Source organism: Micromys minutus (assembly GCF_963924665.1).
Source record: "Micromys minutus genome assembly, chromosome: 15".
NCBI lineage: Eukaryota > Metazoa > Chordata > Mammalia > Rodentia > Muridae > Micromys > Micromys minutus.
In genome coordinates this window covers 4,923,883-4,946,861 of record NC_137984.1, presented here as the reverse complement: position 1 = coordinate 4,946,861, position 22,979 = coordinate 4,923,883, and the positions used below count along the sequence as shown (strand labels likewise).

Below are 22,979 nucleotides of genomic sequence, written 5' to 3'. Positions count from 1 at the left end.
AGTCACATTTCATTAAACAGAAAAATATGGAGTTTAATAAAGAACAGATTCAATGGTTGTTCAGTACCAAGTACAATTCCAGAAATAAACACTTTATAAGAAAGTATTAAAATGAATAAAATAAGAATTTAAAAATAATATCCATGGAAAATTTTTGAAGTGTTGCTAGACATTTTCATATTATTCTTTGAAGTTGACTTCAATCTTGCTTTTTAAAAAATGAATTCTGTGGTTGATAATGTTCTTACCAGATATGCATACTTACTATCTATCTATCTATCTATCTATCCATCCATCCATCCATCCATCCATCCATTCATCCATCCATCCATCCATCCATGCATCCACCCATCCATCCATTCCTTGAAAACATCAGTGTTTCAACCTCCATTCCATCAGGTATAGAGCACAACAACTTGACAATTTTCCAAAATTTGCAATTATTCTTAATGATGTACTGAATTTTATTACTGTACCTGGAATTCTGAGGTTCTGAAACATCTGATTCTGGGCACGTTTTCTTTACCTGCAGGAAGAGAACACTAGTTATTGACGTGCGAGGATAGAACTTCTTCACTTCTTCACTCAGAGTCACTCTTTAAATACAAAGTGCCTCTGGCTCTGCCCAGTAACTCCTCAGTACAATAGTTTCCATGCTCTAGGGCACTAGATATGACATTTTGTTATTGTCACAAGAACAGCTGACAATGTGCTTCCTCGGGCTCCATTAGCATGTAAGATATTTGGCCAAGACAGCCATGAACCAGAAGAAGGGAGAACAAAGAAACCAAAGAATCAAGTTTTTCAGTCAGAAGCTCAGAAGTCCACTAAGAATGCTTTGCCAGCAGAGTGGCTTCTAGTTGAAATCAGTACTAAGTTAAAGTTCTATCATCTCAATCCTGACTGAACATTTAATACATTTTCAGTAGGCCAATTAAGTTTGAATATTGTATAATTTCCTCACAGGCTTGCATTACCATGCACAAACTCCAGATTAACTTTGAGGTTTTAAACCCATAATATAGGTGAGGGAAGAACAGCGTTTTCTTCTGGAAGTTGGCTGGTAAAGTTATTTTTTGAAAACACAAATGAGTATTTAATTCGATTTTTTTCAAAACGAAATGAATATTTTAACTTATAATGTCTTTGATGGCTTTGTAAATATGAAATAAGAACCAAACAGAGAGACATTATGATTCAGATTTCCTTTCCCACTGATAGGTTTCCTCTACCAGCTCCTGTAAAGAACTACCAGGTGAACACCCAGAAATCACACGAGTGCGCATTCCACTTTCGTCCAGACTGTGACTTTGGGGCTGACTGAAGATGCCATAGAACTCATCAGTGGAGACTCGCGTTCTCATAACTAGTGCACAGGCATTTTTAGGCTTTTACCTTATAGTAAAAGGAAGGAATCTGCTATACTTTAGCCATTATTAGAGTTATGTATCCATTCAATGGTTATTAGTATTATGGTATTATATCCAGTCAGCTCATGGTCAGATGAGAGAAAACAGACTTTAGGATGTATAAGGACTTTATGAAAATTGGGCATGTGCAGGGTTGAAAAGCTCTATTACATATTAGGAATGGGTACAGCCTAGAAGGTAAAGGAAATGGGGGCACAGTGGATGCCAAAGGGCAGAAATGAGTCACTCATGAGAGCAGAGGAGAAGATGCTCCTGCGCTAAGTGAGTCAGCAGCGGGGCAGTGAGCACAGCAAAGACCCAAGCAGCAGTAGGAGCCAGGCTGGAAACAAAAGGCGTTTGCAGATATTTCTGAGCAAAGCTGACTGATTGTTGCAGTTGACAGATGCGTCCATGTGATTCTGACAATTGTGTCTGTCCTTGAAAATCTGCAGTTATACTAAAGTCCAAACCTTCCTGGTTCATGGTCAGGTCTAATTTCTACTTGCTTATTATTTATTTATTTATTCCCAGCTGCAGCATCAGAACCTGTAACTGGGGTTATTCCAGGTCACTTTTCTACCACTAATCTGTGCCCAGCCTCTATCTAATTTCTTGATCAATAGTGAAAAGTTAAACAAAACTTTAAAAATACTTAGATATTTCCAAAGTTTACTATGTTCCTCAATGGCTGATTTCACTAGCCTTGGACTCACTCTTCTATTTGAATGGCATCTTCTCACTGACATATGTTCTAGAGGAGAGCATGCTATCACAGAATGTACCATGCCTGTCCCCAGTAAAATTCCAGCTGTTTTGAAACATGCAGGACTGAAAATAAGGCTGAAACTCTTGGTCATAATTTAGGTGCAAATACTGGTTTTCATAGAATACCCAAGTCCAAAGGCAGCATGGACTAAATATGTAGTAAGAGTTTTGCCCTAAAACCCAACTAACTAGGTAACCAATGAAAGAAAAAGAGAGATAGGTAGATAGATAGATCAATAAATAGGTTGCTAGGACTGCAGATATGTAAAAAAGCAGGTAGGTAGAAGATTAGATGATAGATAAATGACAGATAGATAGATAGATAGATAGATAAGTAAATGAACAGATGATGATAGATGGTGGATAGATAATAGAGAGACAGAAACATATATACATAGGTACATAGATAGATGATAGATAGATATATAGTAGATAAATAAATAAATACATACATACATACATACATACATACATACATACATACAACATACATAGAAAAAAAAATAATAAAAGTGACAAGTTGCACACTGGATATACAACTTGCCCGAATACCAGCACTAACATTAAATTTCCAGGAAACAAAAATGGCCTTCACCAAGTCTTTCCTCTCCTATGCTCCATTTATAAATTGTTTTTATTTTTAAAATTGTCCTTCCTTTCTCCTTTCCTTCCTCCCTCCCTCTCTCCTCCCTGCCTCCTCCCTCCCTTCTTTCTCCCTTTTCCCTTCTTTTTTTCTTTCTTTCCAAGATATGGCTGAAATACATAAATGTATACATATTATATTACATGAGTATAACTGTGATGTCATCATCATGATGTGCTATGAAGACATTAATCACCTTCAAAATTCTCTCCTCATCCTAACTGTGTGCTTAGGCAAAAACACAAAATAAGACTTTCTTTCTTTCTTTCTTTCTTTCTTTCTTTCTTTCTTTCTTTCTTTCATTTGTTTTTGTTTTTATTACTTTCTTTTCCGCCTTTTTAATCAGATATATTTTATTTACATTTCAAATGTTAACCCTTTCCCAGTTTCCCCTCATACCTCCATCTCATCTTCTATAAGGGTGTTCACTCATCCACCAACCCCCTCCTGTCCATCTGTCCTGACATTCCTCTCTCTATACTGGAGCATGGAGCCTTGGCAGAACCAAGAACTTTTCCTTCTGTTGATGCCCAACAAAGCCATCCTCTGCTACATGTGCAGCTGGAGCCATTGGTCTATCCATGTGTGCTCTTTGGATAGAGGTTTAGTCCTGGGAGCCCTGGTTGGTTGGTATTGTTGTTGTTATGGGGTTGTGAACTTCTTCAACTCCTTCAATTTCTCAAGTGTCGACAAAAATATGTTCATATATTTTTATGTCAAAATGCTTTAAAAAATCTGTACATGTATCTCTGTTTTTGTTTAAAAGAAAGTTGCAAGAAAAAAAAAATCAAAGTAGGCAACATTTAAATTCAAGGCAAGGAAAAAGAAAGGAGTTTCCAAAGGTTATCTGGTATCTCTAGCATCTACTATACCAGAACCACTACCCAATGACTACAGTCAAGAACTGCTGTGAAAAACAACTTACTCTCTGTTAGTATGTTCTCATAGCAAGACATTAGTGAAAGCCAGAGAAACACCAACTCTGTATGCACAGAGATGAACAGGATATCCGCAGCTCAGTGGAGCGGCCAGAAATGATACACAGTCACAGCTACTGGCTACTTAGAGCTCCCACGGGAATCCAGAAATCTAAATCTTGACAAGAGAAACTAAAATATCACGGTATTGTTTATTTTGGAAAATGAGATGCAATTTTGAGTATATTAGGTCTGATAAAGCATTTTCCCTCATTTCTCCTTTTATCACATAGCCACTGTGAAATTTAAAATATTGTTGCATAAGTTTTCAACTGAGTACCCTTGACTTAGACCAGGAAGAGCCTGACTTTGGGGCTCATGTGACCTACAAGCAGTGATGGGTGAGGAATAGGCTAGTGATAAACAGAAAAATGATGACAAACTGAGAAGAACACAGAAGAAAACAAAGAAACACAATGGGACAGAGAAAGCAGTGAATATTATTTTAGTCAGAAAATCACCATTTACAAACTCATTTTCCTACTTCAAATACAATTTCAAAACCATTAGGCTGCATTCACATGAGTAACATAAGCATACTATAAAATAAGTTGAAGAGAATTGAGTTTGGTATTACAAATAGTATTTTCAGATGCAAGAATATATAACTTCTAGAATGTTTTATATTATGACAAGCATTTTAAAGTCTAAATATCAAACTACATATTTTCCTCATGTTTTCTAAACACTAGGTGCTTTGAGAAACTTACAATCTCTTGAGAAAAAGCAGAAGGATCGACAAAGTGTATGAACAAAAATGACCTTCTTTTGATATTACTAATCTCAGAAAGATGGGATCAAGTACCACCATTGTTTCGTCCTTTATCTTGCTGTCCCCTGTTCCTGGAACATTAATAATAACGTAAAGCCTAAGGAAAAGGATGTTTTAGAAAGGCCATTCTTCAAATGTTAATATTTTCAAGTCAACCTCACATCTGATAACTTCCTCTACAGAGAAAATTAAGGATCAGTTCTGAAACTGTAAGTCTCAGACAAAAACATCAAAGGCTGACAGTTTCTCAATGCCATGGACAAGGTACTATTTTCATCCTTATGACTAGTGGTGGGAGAGATTTTGCTCTACATCTATGAAAATGTAAGCTCTCCTATTCAAAACTCTCTGTAAATAAGGGGACCACAGAAGAAATAACTGTCAACAATACTTCAAACTTGTTGTCTTTACTTCAGTTTTAATTATGAGTGTTCTACATGTGAATCTGGCTGAACAAATGACACACAAGACACTGTAAATCAAGGTGTCAGGAACAGGTGCTTACTTTGTAACGCCTGCTTTATGACTGGGTTGAATGAAGTTGAAGAATAGCCTAAGACAGCATAACAGCAATGATCCTATATTTTAATGTTCTGAAATAGTGAAAATTATACTTCTTGAAATAGCAACGATTATGGAACTTTTTCTTAACTCATAATAGAAAGTTGTATCTGTTTCAGTCAAAGAAAAACTGACATAATCTCCTGTAAGTGATATATCAAAGATACAAATGAATATTCCAAATATAACATAAAACAAAATAAGTATAAAGATTAAAAACAGTAGGGTTATATGTACGTGTGTGCATAGTGCAAACTGTGCATACAGGTGTGCCCACACACATATGAACACAGATAGATGCAAAAAGATACACTCCACACACACACACAAGCACACACACACACACATACACACACAGAAGACAATGCTAACAACTAAGTAGAAGTTTTTACTCCCCTACAGTATTTGGTTCTGTGCTCAGTGTAGGGGCCATGGCTTGGGGAGGGAGGTTAAACAAAATCACACACTGGGGAGAAATTATGTTTAAGTGGAAAAAAAACCCTAGGTCTATAATCCTCGGTCACCATTACAATAACATTCCAATGGCTCGATAGCTTGTCACAAGGCTATGTGTTTGAAAAATAACTTATTACAGGAAAATAAAGCATAATTATTTATGTACTGTTCATAAGCATGGAGCCAGATGTCAAACCGAGTCAACCCTTAAAATTTTACTACATCTATTTTCTCCTTGGCTATGCCATAGCCCTTTGTCATCTGCCAGAAATAACACCTGCTCTATGAATTGCTTAGAAATATTTCAACCCCTCCCAATGGTATGTTGTTTCTTTGTCACCCAATGGGGCAAAGGTAACTCAGAATTTAAGATGCCATAAGAAGAACTGAGAGATGCTGTAAGGTGTGGTATTACAGCTCAGGGGAGAAAGTCCCCATCCTCTACCCCTTCCCCAGTGTGGAAACAAGACTAGGTCTTCCAGTTTAAGAGTTTTACATAAAATACTGTAGATATGTGATTTTAGACAGACTTGTCTTCTCCTAACAAATATTCACAATACATATCAAAGCCATGTCTCTTCCTGTTTCTTGTCAGTTTTTTTCCTTTTTGTTTTTGACTTTTATTGACATTTACTCGTTATTTTTAAAAGTTCCCCCTATCCGGAGAAAGGCGCAATTTATTATAACAAAAAATCAGAATGAGATATTCTGCCAGAATTTTGAAATGCTGTGTAATGAACACAAAACAAATTTGGGGGAATCTGCTACAAACAAAGAAATATTGCTCATCGTACTGTGCAGTCACAAGGAAACGGGAAAGAATAGCCCCACCTCTTTTACCTATTGGCATCTTTATTGGTAGGCTTTCTTCTGTGGAAGAGAATTATGATTTCTCAGGACTAATGCTTTTAAAGTAATCTCGATAATTTATCCCCATCCCCTAAGTACAGAAAACTCAGTAATGTTTTGGCAATGTCTTTTACCCCACAACACCCTTTCCAGATATTGGAAAGTCATGACCACAAAGTTAAGAAAAACTCCCATGTATCACGTCCTGCCAAGCACAACAGGTCCACGCAACCCAGCTCTCTACTGCTTCACAAAGTCAGTTCATCTTAGTCACAAAGTCTCAGAAGAGGTTGGCCACAGACAAAGATTAGACATCACATTTTCAAGTGTAAATATCAGTTACTGTGTAAAACTTTCTAGTTCAACAAACATCACTTTGATTGTAGCTGATAACTGGCCCTCCCAAAATGAGCAGCGCTCTGGAGAGCTAGCTTGTGTTGGGGAACTCTGTTGAATCCATTTGCTAATCTCTCTCTCTCTCTCTCTCTCTCTCTCTCTCTCTCTCTCTCTCTCTCTCTCTCTCTCTCTCTCTCTCTCTTCTCTCTCTCTCCCTCTCTCTCTCACTTTTTCCTCCTCCTATACATCCTCCTTCCCCTTATGAGAATTTTGAAAAACCACATTTTACAACTAGTAAATCCTTTAACATGTAAAACAAGTTTGTATGGTATAAGCAAAAATGTAAAGGCAATATTAAATTGTATATTTATAAATTTAGCTATATTCATGCAAGTGTTACCATACAACATGAAGGCTCTTGTATTTTCAAAATTTGTGTTCTTGATCTATTAAAATGGCTACTTAAAAAAAGTTGTAAAAATGTGGAATAATTCTTTAGATTTAAATTTATATCACACCAAAAAGCCTGTACTTAAAATATGGTGCATTTTTAACTCATTTTCTGCCATATTACACAATGTTCTAAATGGTTTGGAATGTATTTGAGGCTATTTTTTTCATTACATATTTCTGGCAGGTCAATTTTTATTTTAAAATAAACCCTTTTCTTTCTAAGTCCTAATCTGGAAATGAAACTCTTCATTGACAGAACTAATATAACGGGCCACCTTCCGTAGTTGTCATCAGACAAACCTTTGCTACTCTCAGGGCTCGAACTCCTCAGTTCTCCTTCCTGCTAGAGAGCACACAGCAGTTTATGTTCTGCTCAGCTTGCGGCATACAAACGTAAGGTTATGTTTTAGTGACTTAAGACAGAAATTTCTATATCAAGGATTTAAATAAAAGTGCACACTGTCTGACGTTTATTTCCAAGTGCGTCTGGGGGAAACAATAAAATATTTTAAGACCTTAGAAGTTAAACTTGTTCTTAGACTGTGGTTCCAGAAAAATGCACAAAATCAAATACCATAACTGGAGGAAAGCATCTGCTCTCCTAAGCCTTATAAAGTAAGAATTATCAAGGTGAGCACACCACAGATCCAATGAAAGGCAGAATTCCCCTCTCAAGATTCCAAAACAAGCCACCTAGAAGACAGTCTTCAATTTTAGTGGCAGGAAATAGACTTTAAACTTTTGTAACATGCAACTCTTACGGGGAGTCTTAAGTTGTCAGTTTCGCAATAGTGGGATCGCCTGCTATAAATTATTTTCTTACCTGCCTTTCTCCCACCATTAACATAATTAAAGTTTTTAGAGCAAACAAAGCCAAATTCTATTTTCTACTATAAGTATGGACAGATTAAGAATTTTATTAAATAGACTTCATTGCTCGGTCTTTAAACATATTTATTCTACCGTGTTTACTCTAAATATATTCATCTTAATTAGAAAAAAATATCTGCTGTGAGACAGAAGTTTCACAAGTTAAATGCAGGTCTAGCAATGCCACATAGCTGTAACATGGAAAGGGGTTCTGTCAGAAGCTAACTGTAACTTACCTCGAATTCCAAACACCTGAAACAGATTCCAGTTGCATTTGAAAGTAGGTTTTGTGCATGTGTGTGTGTGTGAAGTTCAGCAGCCAATAAATTCCATTCTGCAGTGTCGGGAAAACGAAGCCCAGCCCCAGAATTGCAGAACACCGAGGAGTTTACAGTCCCTGGTCAAAATTCAGGCAGCCTTAAACATGCTTTCCACAGGAGTGAACCCTCCGGCTCCCTGAACTTTATGTAGGTTAGCTAGACAGGCCTGGGGACGCCTCACACTTGGCTCAGGACGCTGGCTTTCCATGTCCTTCTGCGCTGTAGCAATATGACTTGCTGCCTGAGGCCAGCACCACCCCAGCTTCCATAGCCTGTAAGATCTGATGTGCAGCATTTATCTGGAGGTACTCTGACAAGGCTGCACAGCTCGATAGAGTACCCCAGGTTGTCTACCTGCTGTCATAGGATACACAGCCTGTTGTTGGTGTGTCTCACAGAATTAAAACCCTGCATTAGGTTTTCAAAACAGCAGATTTCACTGAAAATTTCTCTTAAAGCAACATCATTTGTGGCAAGACAACCCCAGTTAGGGTGCCGCTCACTGTAGTTTCTGATCTACATTTGCGTTTGTTTCCTGAAGGAGGACAGAGCTTTTGAGATCTCAGTTTCATTCTTCTCTACAGTTCTCATGTGCAGAATAGTTTTTCCCCTCAGTACACAAGGCACCAAAGGTGAGAACAATCCCAGTCTCATTTAACTTGCTTTTGTTGCATGTTCCTTAGAGGCAGGAGGAGCTCATGCAACTAAGATAAAGTGAAGGGTCATCCCTCTGTGCACGGTTTTTCTAAGATAAACCTGCACACATTTACAAAAGAGAAGGCATGCATTAAGTTTGAGTGGAACATGAACAGATCAGGAACAGTTAAATTGTAGACAAGTTTATTACTGAGCACTGGGCTTCCCTTTTCCTTAAGAGTTTGCTGGAGCATTATTATTATTATTTTTCAGAAAGTAATATGTCTTTAAAAATGTATCATGCCTCTTTAAAAATGCATCTCACCCTTTAAAAAAATGTAACTGAAAGTAACGATAAATTCACACCCTGAGTTCTTTGTAAATTTTAACCCAGGATTTATAGGCATTGAGACAATTACTACTTGCAATTTGTTTGTGCACTTCTCAGATAATTGATTCTCCCCCTCTTTGACTGATCTAAGTGCCACGGCCTTCAGGATGGGAATGCACAGCTCATCTAAATAAGCTGCAGTCAGACATCACTGTTAAAGGCTCTCGTTTTCCGGGGAGGAGCTGAAAAAAAGGAATTTTCGTATTTTAACTCTGGGCCTTGGAGACAGAAACCCCAGAGCTTCAGCAACTGAAGTCGGCGCTGTCTACCAACTAACGCCGCCACTTCTGCTGCAGCTGCGGAGATGGAGATGGGCAAGCTGAGGAACACCTTACACCTGCAGCTGGCGCTGGCCTCCAGACTGTGTCATGGTGACACAGTGACGGAGAGATGCCGACTGCATTCAAGTTCATGAAGAGTGTCCCTTCCGTGGGAGTACCAGACAGCCTACCTACATAGACACGAAAAAGTCTTCCTTTTTCCTCTGTTTTAGTTCACTAAAAACAATGTCTGGTATCCAAATCTCCTCAAGGAACTATATTTTTAAGTACAAGAAAATATGCTTTTGAGACGTCTACTTTCTTAAGGGATTACAAGTCATTCAATATTTACTGTATGTTTATGACTGCAGCAGCCTTCACGGGAGCAAAATATCTGTCTGTTGCTGGTACAACAGAGACTCAAACACACCCAAAACTCTAAGAAGAATGAAGTCAGCTCTCTGTGCATTAAGGAAGGATGGGGTGGTTTGTCTTTTTTTTTTTTTTTTTTTTTTTTTTCTTATCACATGCAAGTGGAGTCAAAACCTTTATGAACACAGATGTGAAAATGACTCTTTGTCAGTTTGTTTTCTTAACAAGTGCACACAACTACAAACTTTCTGATAAGAAATAAAATCTTTTTTTCTCTGCATCATGGTTTATTAAAGTGAGTGGTGTGCCTTTATTTTTGCTGTGGTCACTAAGAAAGGAAGTGGTGTTGGATTTTTGTTAACACTTTGTGAAGAGCATGAATTGTAACTCATTTCTCCATCTGTCGCAGTAGCTAGAGCAAGAGCAAAGACAAAAACATGGCATCCGTTCTGTTAGTTTCCCTCCTAGGAAACTGTTGTTCATCTAGACCACTAAATGACGGGGAGCCGATTTAGTTTCCAGCATAAACAATAGACTGTTGAAGATTTATTTCATCTACCAAATGTTTCACTTAACAATGTCTTTTTCATTACCTTATATTTACAATTACATCTAGATCTCAATCAATGCTGAGAATTATAATGAGATTGGAGGGACAAGTGAGATTCGAAAGTTGCCCCAATTGATGAAAAAACAGCGGGGGCTTCTGATTGGTTAAAAAAAAAATCTTATTTTTCCATTACATTTTATAGTATGAAGCTGCTGTGCTGATATTGCAAAATTATATTGCCCTTTAGAGTCCCCTGTCTGCAAGGGTGAAGGTGTGTCCACATTAGATAAGAGTAAAACTATTACAAACTGCTGACAGCTGGTGGTGACATGCACGGTATGAGGGCCACCCTGGCCCTTGTCAAATGCTCTACTTTCCTTCAATGAAAATGCCAAGTAGAATTAAGTCTAGTCAATCATGGTACCTGTTAGGTTTGAGCAAAGTCTCCAGGGCTTCTGCTCTGAATGAACAAACAAACAAAGGACATTTCCTTGACAAACAAACAAAGGACATTTCCTTGACAAACAAACAAAGGACATTTCCTTGACAAACAAACAAAGGACCATTTCCTTGCACATCCCCATTATCATCCCCTTAGCTGCTTGGTGTCCCTGTTGAAGCTTACACATTTGATACACTTCACGTCGTCCCCTCCTTGTGTCACTCCCCCCTTTGCATTATCTGATGCCTTTCCAATCTGAAATGATGAAATATCTTCAAGGCCTGTGGTAGCATTTCACAATTAACTCTGAGATACAGTCCTAGATAATTCCAAGAAAATATACTTGAAGCTCACAGCAGTTATAAAATGCCAGAGAGAAAATGACTGAAACTTGATCCAAGTATAGTTCCTGATGGCTGGCTGTGCAATAATAATGTATAAAGAAACTCATTGGAAGCCACAGTGACGACATTTTCCTCAGGCAGGTGTTAATGTGGTATCCACATGATAGAAAGTCAAGACATGGGAACCCACTTGTACACAAACTTTTAGAGAGCCATCACTAAGCCACTGCATAACAAACACCAATCAGTATCAATGCAATGGTTATATTTGCCGTCTGTTTAATCTCCTTTGCATTTTAAGACTAACACACTCAAGAAATAGTAGGAAAACAAATTATCATTTGAAAGAACTGAACTGCTTAGGGCAGGGTAGGATTATTGGCAGTGCCTTAACTGCTCCAAGTCATTGAAATGTCATACTTCTCTAGATAAGTATCATTCTTACATATCCAATACTGTGTCTACAAATTTTTGACACCCCCTGATTTTTGTAACTACCAGAGATCAACTCTCTCACATCCTCCTGTTTAAGTTATATCTCTACATCAATATCCTACAAGCATCTCAACTCAGACAGTTTCAGGGCCCGGCCTTTGTTGTTTCTCTACCAAACCTAGTTGTACTACACAATCCTTCCCACACATACAAAGTCCACAATCAGAGTTACTGAGCTCTCTCTATGCCTTTACATCTAATTGCATTGTCAGAATCATTGACTCTGACCTTCAAACTATGTCTCAAATATGCTCACCTCTCCATTTACTCAGCCATGAATCAGTCAAAGCCTTCCTTTGTTTCTATTTGGATTACTGCAGTAAGCACCCAAACCACCTTGTTTTAACTGTGTTGTCATAGCTCTTATGATATCTATTCACCACAACAAGGCCAACTATATTAACCACATCTTTATTTTCTACATTCTGATCCTCTTGTATGGGGGAATCTTCATGACTGGGTAGGAACAACCCTTCTCCTTAGAGACAGCAGAGTAACAAACCACAAGAGTAGGGCACTCACCACCTCCTTTATCAGTCTCCAATACACAGTCACTTTCCCCACATTAAGTATATTTTTTTCCACTGTGGCAGAAAGCATCTGATAGAGCAGCTTGAGAGAGGAAAAATTGGTTTGGCCCATGGGTCCTGAAGTTTTAGCCAATCAAGATGTGAAGAGGTGGAGTGGCTCACTCCGTGGAGGTAAGAGCATGGGGCAAAAGTGTTTCCCAGCTTAGCAGACCAGAAAGCACAGCAACAAGGCCAGATCACGATCGGGTGTAATCCTCAAGGTCTGGCTCTAGTTAACTGCTGCTGCCATCTTGGGTGACTACCTGCAGGTTTCACGACCTTCCAATAGTGCTGCAAGCTTGGGGCTGAGCTTTCAACCTATATAACGAGGGAGGTGCTTCAGATTTAAACCAAAATCCCCTCCTGCACTAAATTGCCTAGGACCAGCAACAGTTTCATTGGATTAAGAAACACTGAGAGCATTAGAAAAGTCTACCCTTACGTGGGCCAGTGAGGGTATTTCCACATTGTATGCTGAAGTCCTAGGACAAGGAAAAGAGGGAAATGGGGAAAACCCATCTGAATGCAGCACTCATCTGCCATACCCTCCTTGTCCACTAAAATATGAGCAAACAGCCTCACTCTGCTGCTGCCACAGCCTTGAGCTTCTTCTGGCACCATGTCTCTAGGTCAGGATGCACAGTAAACTATACCCTCAAACTGTGAGAGCCAAAATAAATATTGCTTCCGTCTAGTGAGCTCCAGTTTTCAAGTTGGCACAGGTTAAGGTCATTTGAGAGGAAAGACCCAGATGGAATTGTCTAAACATGGATGACCTGTGGACATGCCTACTAGAGATTGACGCAGGAGGATCAAGTCCACTGTGGGTGGTCACATCCCTAGGCAGGTAGTCTTGAGTCATAAATAAAAATCCATCTTAAGAATGGACCATAGATGCAGCTAGAAAGCAAGTCATTAAGCAATGTTCTGCTATGATTCCTGCCTTCCAGTTCCTGACTTGAGTTCTGTCCTGACTTTTGTCAATGATTGTTTGTAAAATGTAAGTATGCACCAAATAAAGGCTTTGCTCCCCAATTTGCTTACTTATAACTATTTTATCAAAGCAACACATTGAAACCAGAAGACTGCTCTTTAGTTTCTACTTCTTAGATATTTGTTTATGGAAATGAGAGTCATAATTAATACAAAGATCATATAGATACTTGGTGATAACTTTACTCAGCTGTATAAGTATTTCTAAAATCTAGGACAATTCAACGTTAACAAGAAAATTAAATGGCCAAGTCATAATAAGTGTGACATTTTCACCCTCTGTCTTGTAATCAATCTGCCATTCAGAAAACTCAGTCTCTCTCCTACTCACTGTTCCCATGACCCAAGAATGGGATGGAAAGGGAAGAAGTGATCAATGAACAAAGACAAACATATAGTTTTTTATTTAGTACACAAGATACATTGACTTTTTTTATAACCATCACCTATACCATATTTATTTAACATATATTATACTTAACTATTCAAACTTTATGCTCATTAATTATTCTTATTTTCGACTTGAAGGTAGGCTGAGGGATCAATCTAAAGACTGTTTTCAAACCATGCTCTGCTCCATATTTGATCAGCAGGATCACCATTATTGACATCATCTAGTTCATCTGGAAATCTCTTCACTCAAGAGCCATGTGGTGGCTTGAATATGCTTGGCCGGAGGAGAGGCACTATTAGGAGGTATGGCCTTACTGGACAAAATGTGTCACTGTGAGAGACCCTCCTCCTTGCTGCTTGAAAATCAGTTTTCTCCTGTTTGTCTTGGGAATGAGATGTAGAACTCTCAGCTCTTCCAGCATTATGCCTGCCTGGATGCAACCATGTTTCCAACCATGATAATATGGATTGAACCTCGCAACCAGTAAGTCAGCCCCAATTAAATGTTGTCTTTTGTAAGAGTTGCCTTGGTCATGGTGTCTCTTTACAGCAGTAAGACCCCAAGACAAGCTGTAACCGCTTGCTGGTAACACGTATGGTGGTTGTTCTCAATAGGTGGAGTTTGTATTTCTCAGAAATAAATTTTTTATAGAGCTTGTTTTTCTTGAGGTCTGTTGCTATTCTATAGAAATGGCAACATCTTACTTTTTCCCTGTTTCATCAATAGAGTGAGGGGAGTTTTGCAAGGTGATAAAACGATGCTGAGAATTTTTATGGGTCCATTTATTGTTTTCCAGTAACTTAGGTTTGGAATAATGCCGTACCCTTTCTAGGACAGTAATAAGTCAAATATGAGTGAATGCTTCACCTATCATTTTCTATGAGATGTTTTCTCTTTCACAGAAACTCCTTAAGAAAGCCAAGTTTCCTTATAACAGCCAAGATCACTCTAAGAAACTCTTTCCTTTGGTCTTCAAAAGAGTCTAAAGTTGACAACAAAGTTTTACAACATAGGGCTGAACTCTAAAATATGCCCAAAATGTAAGAATCCCAGGGACAAATATTTTCTCAATAAGAACCATTTCCTCATTACCTTCATCCTCTGGGTGAACTCGCCAGTTTTGCATCATTCACAACAGTTGCCAGATTCTCTTTTCTGCACAAGGTATGAGACTGAAATCATAGATAAGGCAATAAAAACTTCCTTTGAAGTCAGGTGGCTCTTTGGACCATATTTCCCACAGGTATATATCAAGCTTCCTTGTCCTAGGATGAAGGAAAGCCTCACACCTGGAGTAAAGGTAGCACCAACCGGCATATCCTGAACATCTTAATGACAGTTCACATTATGTCACCTCCAGGTACATGCATGGCATAACCTCCAACTCTTCCTCATTAATATAGTAAAATGGATGGACATCATAGTTTCCAATTGATTAAGCAATTTGATTTGCATGTTCACTAATGAGAAGAGATTTTTCTCAAATCTTGTTATTTGACCCACGTGGTTATATTTCTTGCTTCTAGAAAGCTTTCTTGTTTTGTCACTGAAATTCCAAGTAGTGAGACAGCTCTGAGGCTGTAATCTGCTCACAAGCTAACAGGCAAGTCAGCCATGACTTTACAGATGTTAGCAAAGAGGTAAAAGATTTCAGAGTCCGTGACTTTATTATATACACCAAGAATAGAAATGAGAAGATCAGCATTTTCTGTGAAGTTTCTCAAGTCCACATTATCATATACTGATTAGGAATATACTCTGTGTGTGGGGGTGTGTGGGTGTTTGTGTGTATACTCATGTATGTGCATGGCATGTTTGGTATGAGCACATGTGCATGTGTAAATATGTGTGTGTGCATGCACATGTGTGTAAGTGTGTGTACACATGTGCATGTGTATCTGTGTGTATGTGTCTGTGTGAGGTCATGTGTATAAGTAGTGTATGCATGTATGTGTGTGTAAATGTGTGCATGCATATATGAGTGTATGTGCATGAGTGTGCATGTATGTGTGTGAACGCGTGCATGTGTGTGTTTGTATTTGTTATGTGTACAATGTACTTCCATAAGTCAACATTGACATTGGAAATTCAACATATTTTATAAAATAAGTCAGTGACCATGCATGCTTTTTCTTGTAGAAGTAAGCATGATCTTTACTGCATTTGGGCAACATATGCTTGCTGTAGGGCACCATCTTCTTACTTTCTTCTGTTTATACATAAACATCCTCAAATAGATAGCCATCACTTTCATCACAAGACATACAGAAGTGTAAGTGATGAAGAGTAGATGTTGTTCCGTTGTTTCATATGTAATATCTCAGCCAGAACTGTTTGGAGTTCTTAAATCTTAGGATTCAAGATCACAGCCTGTCTCAAAGTGCTCAGGAAATGCAAATCTTTCTGTGTCCTTTGAACACCTCAATCTCTTTTTCAGGAACTTTAGACCTGTGAGTTTATAGACAAATAATAAAAGAAGTTTCAGATACATCCTCCATAGCTCAGCTGGCAAAGCCAACCACTAGGATGTACACAAAAAGCCGCTACTGTAAGTTATCTGCATCATCTGCAGCATTCAGAGGCAATAATACCCCGTGTGCGCTCAGAAAATAGTTATTGTGTAATCTGCTGATTTTCAGAAAAGAAAAAGAGCGTAGAAATACTGGAGGCAGTCGTCAGCACAGAGGGACTCAGAGTCTGCCTCTCTCCCACCATCTTCTCATTCAGACATCTGTTTTTCTTAGACTTAATATTTATAGCCCTCATTATGATAAACGAGGAAACCAGTGCTCATTGTGTTGCTATGGATTGTCCTCAATAACAAAGCAGGAAAAAGAAATCTTCTGGCCCCAGGCCTATAAACTGTGCTGCTGGATTTATCCTACTCGATGCTAACACGAAACATGGTGCCTGCCTGTGTGCTGCTATCCAAATGGAGTCAAACGGTCTGATAACTGCTTCAATACTGAGGGAACTGTTTGCTTCTTTTATTCGTACTTATGTCCCATTCTGAGAAAAATAAATGCTTTCATGTGGATATTAGGTGCTATGTTCCTCTTTACGATTAGTAAAAAAAAAAAAGAGTCACTGACACACAAACCAGCCATTACCACCATCTTATCTCTAGATGCTGCCTGTCTTCAAGAAGTCAACACCAGGTCTTTTGTCTTCTGCATTTGAGGACAGAAACCAAGGAAATGATAACAGAGGCCAAGGTTGGCATCTGAAGAGACCAGACAAAGCTGTCAAGGGACGATATGAACAGGACAGCACACAAGGCTTTTATTCAGAGATGATCTACACATGCTTTGGAGTAAAATATGCTGATTCAAATCCTAGAAGACAAGGGATGACTGACAGAAAGTGAGAGAAGCATCAAGAACAGAAAACCCAGTATTCAGATAAGTGAATCCAGAAGATCTTTCTGCAGAAGCAACTGTACCTCCAAGCTTCCCTCTCCATTGCCAGAGTATGTCTCAGAACAAGGCGACAAAGACTAGAGCCCTTATGTGGCTTCCTGTCAGTCAGGGTAAAGCTGCGCAAGTCATCCAGCTCTCAGTGTCTGTCCTTAGAACCACATGATCGCCATTCCCTGCCCCGGACACACGCACGTGAAACCAGGATCTTCTGTATCTCCATTGACTGTTGTAAGATACTCTTTATAAGTGTTCATTAGTTTTAATTGTCAGCTTGGCATATTGTACAATAATTGTGGAAGGATCTCAGTGAATGACTGGCTAGAACAGTTCAGCCTGTGGGTATGTCTGTGGGGAAATGACCTGTTTATGGTTTTGGAAGACCAATCCCACTGTGAACTCTAGGTTGATGTCTCTATGCAGGTGAGGGCTGGCACCAGTTAGCTCAAGGTGATATATGATTGGACGGTAGAGAGTGGGGCGGGGACAAAGTGTTGGTAAGGCAGGAGAGAGAGGAAAGGAAGAGAATCAAGATGGAACCAGAGGAAGAGGCTCTAGAACCGAGTGGTCTTAATTGACCATAATTAGTCTTCATTGGAAGATATAATTATTTCTAAAAGCTTTTATGAGTCAACTTGTTTTATCTAGGTGGGAGGTTTACATCTTTGTCAACTGGTTGGAAGCTTATTGTATAGATAGATTGTGGATTGAAAATTTTACATATAAATCGGATTGATAGATTATTGATTGTTGAGTCATGATTTTACCGGGCTGGGGAGAATATTGTGTGAAGGCAAAGGCTGAGAGGCAGCTGGAGTGTGCAGATCCACAGGCCCACGGAACGAGATGTGTGTGTGCCAGTCATGGTAACTCCCCTGCTAAGGAACCACGTGGAGAGGAGGGCTAAGAGAGAGACCGCTGGGAGAGGGTAGCTTGTGGACCATGTGGCAGAGTCAGCACATGACATGTGGCCCTGATGGTGCTGGCACTAGTGCAGAATCAAATGTTACCACAATTGTCTGTACCGCAACAGGGAACAGCACTGTCCTGTGGGCTTTGGTTTTGGAATATCTATAACTATATTTTCTATCAAAATCTAGATATGTTTACATAAAGAGACATCTAGATATAAATATGAATATAGATACATAGATATCTATATAGACATATGAATATATAGATATACAGATGTATAGGTAGTAAATATATCTACATATATATATGTATAGGTATCTAGATACATTATATATACGATAGATTATAGATAGAAAGATACATAGATAGATGGATGGATGGATGGATAGATAGATAGATAGATAGATAGATAGATAGATAGGCGTGAGTCCAGCACTAGAAGCACAGGTGGATTGATTTCTCTGTTCTTGACTGTGGGTGCCATATGTCTGTCTCAAGTCCTGCCGCCTTGATTTCCCTGCAGATGGGCAGTGACCTGGGAATGTGAGGTACAATGAGCCCTATCTCCCATAAGCTGCCTTTTGTCAAGGCATTTTATCACAGCCACAAAACCGAAACTAAGATGATAAAGAGGCTTTGAAAAATGACGGACTGTATATCAGATGTCAGAGCAGACTGTTCCTCCCCCAGGGTGCTGTGTTCTTTCTGAGTCCTGCCAGCATCCTGAAAACAACAGTGCTCTCTTCTCACCTTGGGCTGCCTATGACACATTCTTTGAGACTGTCTCTGCTGTCCTTGAGTCCTTGGCTTAAATTTCACTTCTGCATAGACTGCTTCCCTGACCACTTGCCCTGAAGGAGTTTTCCTCTGTTTCTCAGTACCATCTCATTTTTCTACCTAACGAACACAATGTTAGTGTCACTTTTTTGCCTGATGTCTCCCTAGCTGTCAATCATACACTCTATGTAAGCCAGGACCCTCCTATATCCTATCAGCTTTCTCACTGGAGCAATGCCTGGAAGCCAACAATTGTTTGTGACACCTGGATGGACAAATGCAGAATGTGGGACAGTGTTGACACTCTCCCCAAGGCAGACAAATAGGAATAACTTTTTGAAAATATTCCACTGTAAATTTAGCATTTTTTCTAAAGCAAAATGTATTTGACATGTTGAATGGGTTAAGGTTAGGGCATGTGGAGCCCCAATTAAATTTGTTTAATGTTTTTCACTGTGAGTTCGACACAAAATTATACCTATGGATACATTTCCTAACAATGAAAAACTTAGGCTCACCTACTCAGTTTTCATTTGATCCTTGGAATACCACTCAGCCTCCCTGAAAATACTGTTTAGTGATCTCCTGAAGTCACAAACATTGTTTCTTACCTTCAAATTAGTTTCAGACATGCTTTCTGCTGTGTTGAACGGCAAGCTTCAATAAAATTTACAGTAAGTCAACAGCAGCTATGAAGTTAATAGTGGGGTTCATTTGCCTTAATTCAAACCATATTAGAAGGAAAATGACATGCCACAAGATTTCAGTCTTTCGTGTCAATAGAGCTAGTGCAGTGTAGGGATAGGTAGATACACAGGCAGACACACTATATAACTGCTTCTGTAAAAATACTGTATATAAGTAACTCTGCATGATGTCTACATGATCACGTGTGCATTTTAATCTTTTAAAGCATCACTTTCTCTAAGTGACATTAAGTATTGACCCAGTATGAAATCTACACACCATAAACAACTGGTTTTTAAAGGCTTTTTGTCCTTTCCTTAGCTACAAAGCAAACAACACTCACGAAGATGGTGAACTCTAGTCAGAAGATGGCTTTGTGCGAGTGGACTCCGGGGTCTGAGGTGAAGGCTGATTAAGCAGCTGTGGAGATCTCTGACCTGACCTGGAAGTGAAAAGTCTTTGTGTCTGGGGTGTCAGCCCTGAGAAGTATAAAATAAGAACACAAAACACTACAGAAACTATGATAAATAATTTCTCCAGTTCAAAACTGATCTAGAAATATTACTAAATATCAGTTTTATCAGATGAAAACGCCCCCTTGCATGCTAATTTGAACACCATTCTGCTATTTCTGTGAAACAGACTTTTCTTTAAGCAGAGTATAACGTTTTTCATTTTATTGGTTAGGAAAGTATGTAGAAAGGAGACCAGTAAAATTTTTCTGTCCTGTTATCATACAAAACAAACTACTAAAATAAGTCACTCGAGAACAGAAACGCTTAATCCAACAACAATAACTACAAAAGGAGGGAGGAACATGAAAGAAAGAATGAAGAAACAAGTATTGTTTAAGCAGCACTGCATGAAAACAGGAAGCACATAAAGTTCTACTTTAGTAATTCTTTAAAAAGGTCACAATACGTGATGAATTAAAATAGAAAATATGAGTCCAGAATCACAATTCACAGAAACTGATTTTACTAATAGCCTGAGTTTAGGGGTTCTTGTTTTGTTTTGGGTTTGTTTTGTTTTGTTTGGTTTTTTTCTGAAAAAAATTGACTCCAGTTAGTTACCATGAATAGTGAAAGGTGATTTCGTGATGACTATCTCAGTAAATATTTATTGTTTTCTTACTACATTTTTTTCTACGAGAAGTTTGTTACATTTGGCGAGGTGTGGTGGTGCACGCCTGTAATCCTAACACTTGTGACATGGAAGCAGGAAGATGAGGAGTCTTGGCAACATGGCCAGTATGAGATAAGTGTGGGCTAAATGTTAGAGAAAGAGGGGGGGAGAACTAGGGATAGGAGTATTTCCTTTAAAAATAAACCCTCAGCATATTAACCAACAGGCTTCATTCCCCCTTAAATCACAGTGCTAGGGCCTCCTGTAAACACTAGACTAGCACCGAGTAACGTTAAGTGCAAACCCATCTAAGATATGCTGTGATAGCGGCCTGAGCCGCTATGTAAATCAGCTACATGCTATAATCTGCCATTGGGAATTATACTTCTGATAAAAGCATGTCTTTTATTTTATCTTCACTGCTTTTTATAGTAAAGACTCAGAATTAATATAATATAAAAATATCTTTCTACACATGAACCTTAATATTCAATCATAAATAATGGCACATAGGTTTCTTGAGACCTTACTAAAGACAGTTTTAGAAAATGCCAACCTAAGAAAGCTCAGAACAAGGGCTGCTGGGAAATCATTGAGTTCAGTGGATGCAGGCACTAGTGAGTGACCCACATTACTGCTGATAGCTCCCATGCCTGTGGAATAGCCTTGGTTAGGCCTAAGTCACAAAGGAAAAAACAAAACCAAATGGAAGTAGGATGGAGACTTGCTAACAGGAGGTGTAGTGAGTAGGAAGGTAAAAGTATAGAGCGATAAAGGTGAACAAATGCAGCATCTCATCTGTTTGTCCATCCATCTTTGTCTGTCTGTCCATTCATCTATTTGTCCATCCAAACATCCATCCATTCATTTATCTATGTATCCACTTATGTATGTATATATGTGTGTATATGCATATGTGTGTATCTATGTGTGTATATGTATATGTGTATATGTCTGTCTGTCTGTATGTATATATGTATGTGTATGTATATGTGTGTATGTATGTGTATATGTATGTGTGTATGTATATGGGTGTATGTATATGGGTATATGTATGTGTGTGTATGTATGTATGTATGTATGTACGTATGTACGTTTGTATCTGTCTGTCTATAGGTCTCCATATCATCTGTATCTATCATCTTTATCTCCATTTCTATCTCTATTTGTGAAATTATCAAACAATAATCTTAATTTTCAGAAGAAAATTGCACCTTTATTTAAAACTAGTGGACTCAGAAGTGGTTGCAATTTAAATGACTGTGCATTTCTGAAATATTTGTATTTAACTGATGCATGGGAAATGAAACCCACAACTAAACAAGAAGTTTATTCATATATAATGTGTAGGTTATACATGAATTCTGAAGATGATTTTTATATGTTTAATTTTATAAATAAAATAAAATTTCACGGAGGATATTTTTATTCAAGACAATTTGTTGGACAATTTATTAGGATATCTATGTACCAAAAAGATAGAATGTCTAGTGCATTATCAAAACTAATTTTCTTAGTAAAAAGTTGGTGGCTCTGGGAAGAATATAAGTTCTGAAGAAAGGTTTTGTTTTAAGATATACCCCAAAGCATCTCTCTCTCTCTCTCTCTCTCTCTCTCTCTCTCTCTCTCTCTCTCTCTCTCTCTCTCTCTCTTTCTCTCTCCCTCACACACATACACACATGCACACACACACACACACACACACACACACACACACACACACTAGCTCAATCTGTTTTCAATGGATCCGTGTCCTCACTTCATACAGAAGCTAAGTACCTTCATAAACAGAAATGTTTTCCACATCTTTATTTTTGTTCTGGCAGAACTTTTAATAAATTGCAGAACTCTATTTCTTTCTTCCCTTATAAACTATTCTTGTTCCAAAAGCTCTCCCAGGAATGTACTTTTAATTTTTTATGGAATTTCTTATAAAAGACTATTTGGCAGAAAAGAAGCAGTATAAGGGAGAGAAAATGTGTACACATCTGAGATTGATGAGCAAAATAACTTTATCAACTTGTGAGACAGTCCACATCAGGAAAATTACAATAAAAGGGCAAGTCGGTAGTTACTGAGGCGAAGGAGATTAGTGTAAGCCATAGAGCACAGTAATGATGCTAGCTAGTTCCAGCCTTTTCTCCTACCACAGCTACTGTGACTATTATTGCCACTGTAACTTTTCAAACATGGCACCCACCA

At 38.4% G+C, this 22,979-nt stretch overlaps 1 protein-coding gene across 2 annotated transcripts in view; it reads right to left on the bottom strand.

Moving 5' to 3' along the window:
- The window catches only part of EYA4 (EYA transcriptional coactivator and phosphatase 4), a 235,032-nt gene that overhangs the window by 111,187 nt on the left and 100,866 nt on the right, over nucleotides 1-22,979 (bottom strand). For both annotated transcript variants that reach the window (XM_080929171.1, XM_080929170.1), the window contains exon 3: nucleotides 477-526. In XM_080929171.1, the coding sequence (XP_080785297.1) occupies nucleotides 477-526 (50 nt within the window). The remainder of the gene's footprint in view (nucleotides 1-476; nucleotides 527-22,979) is intronic.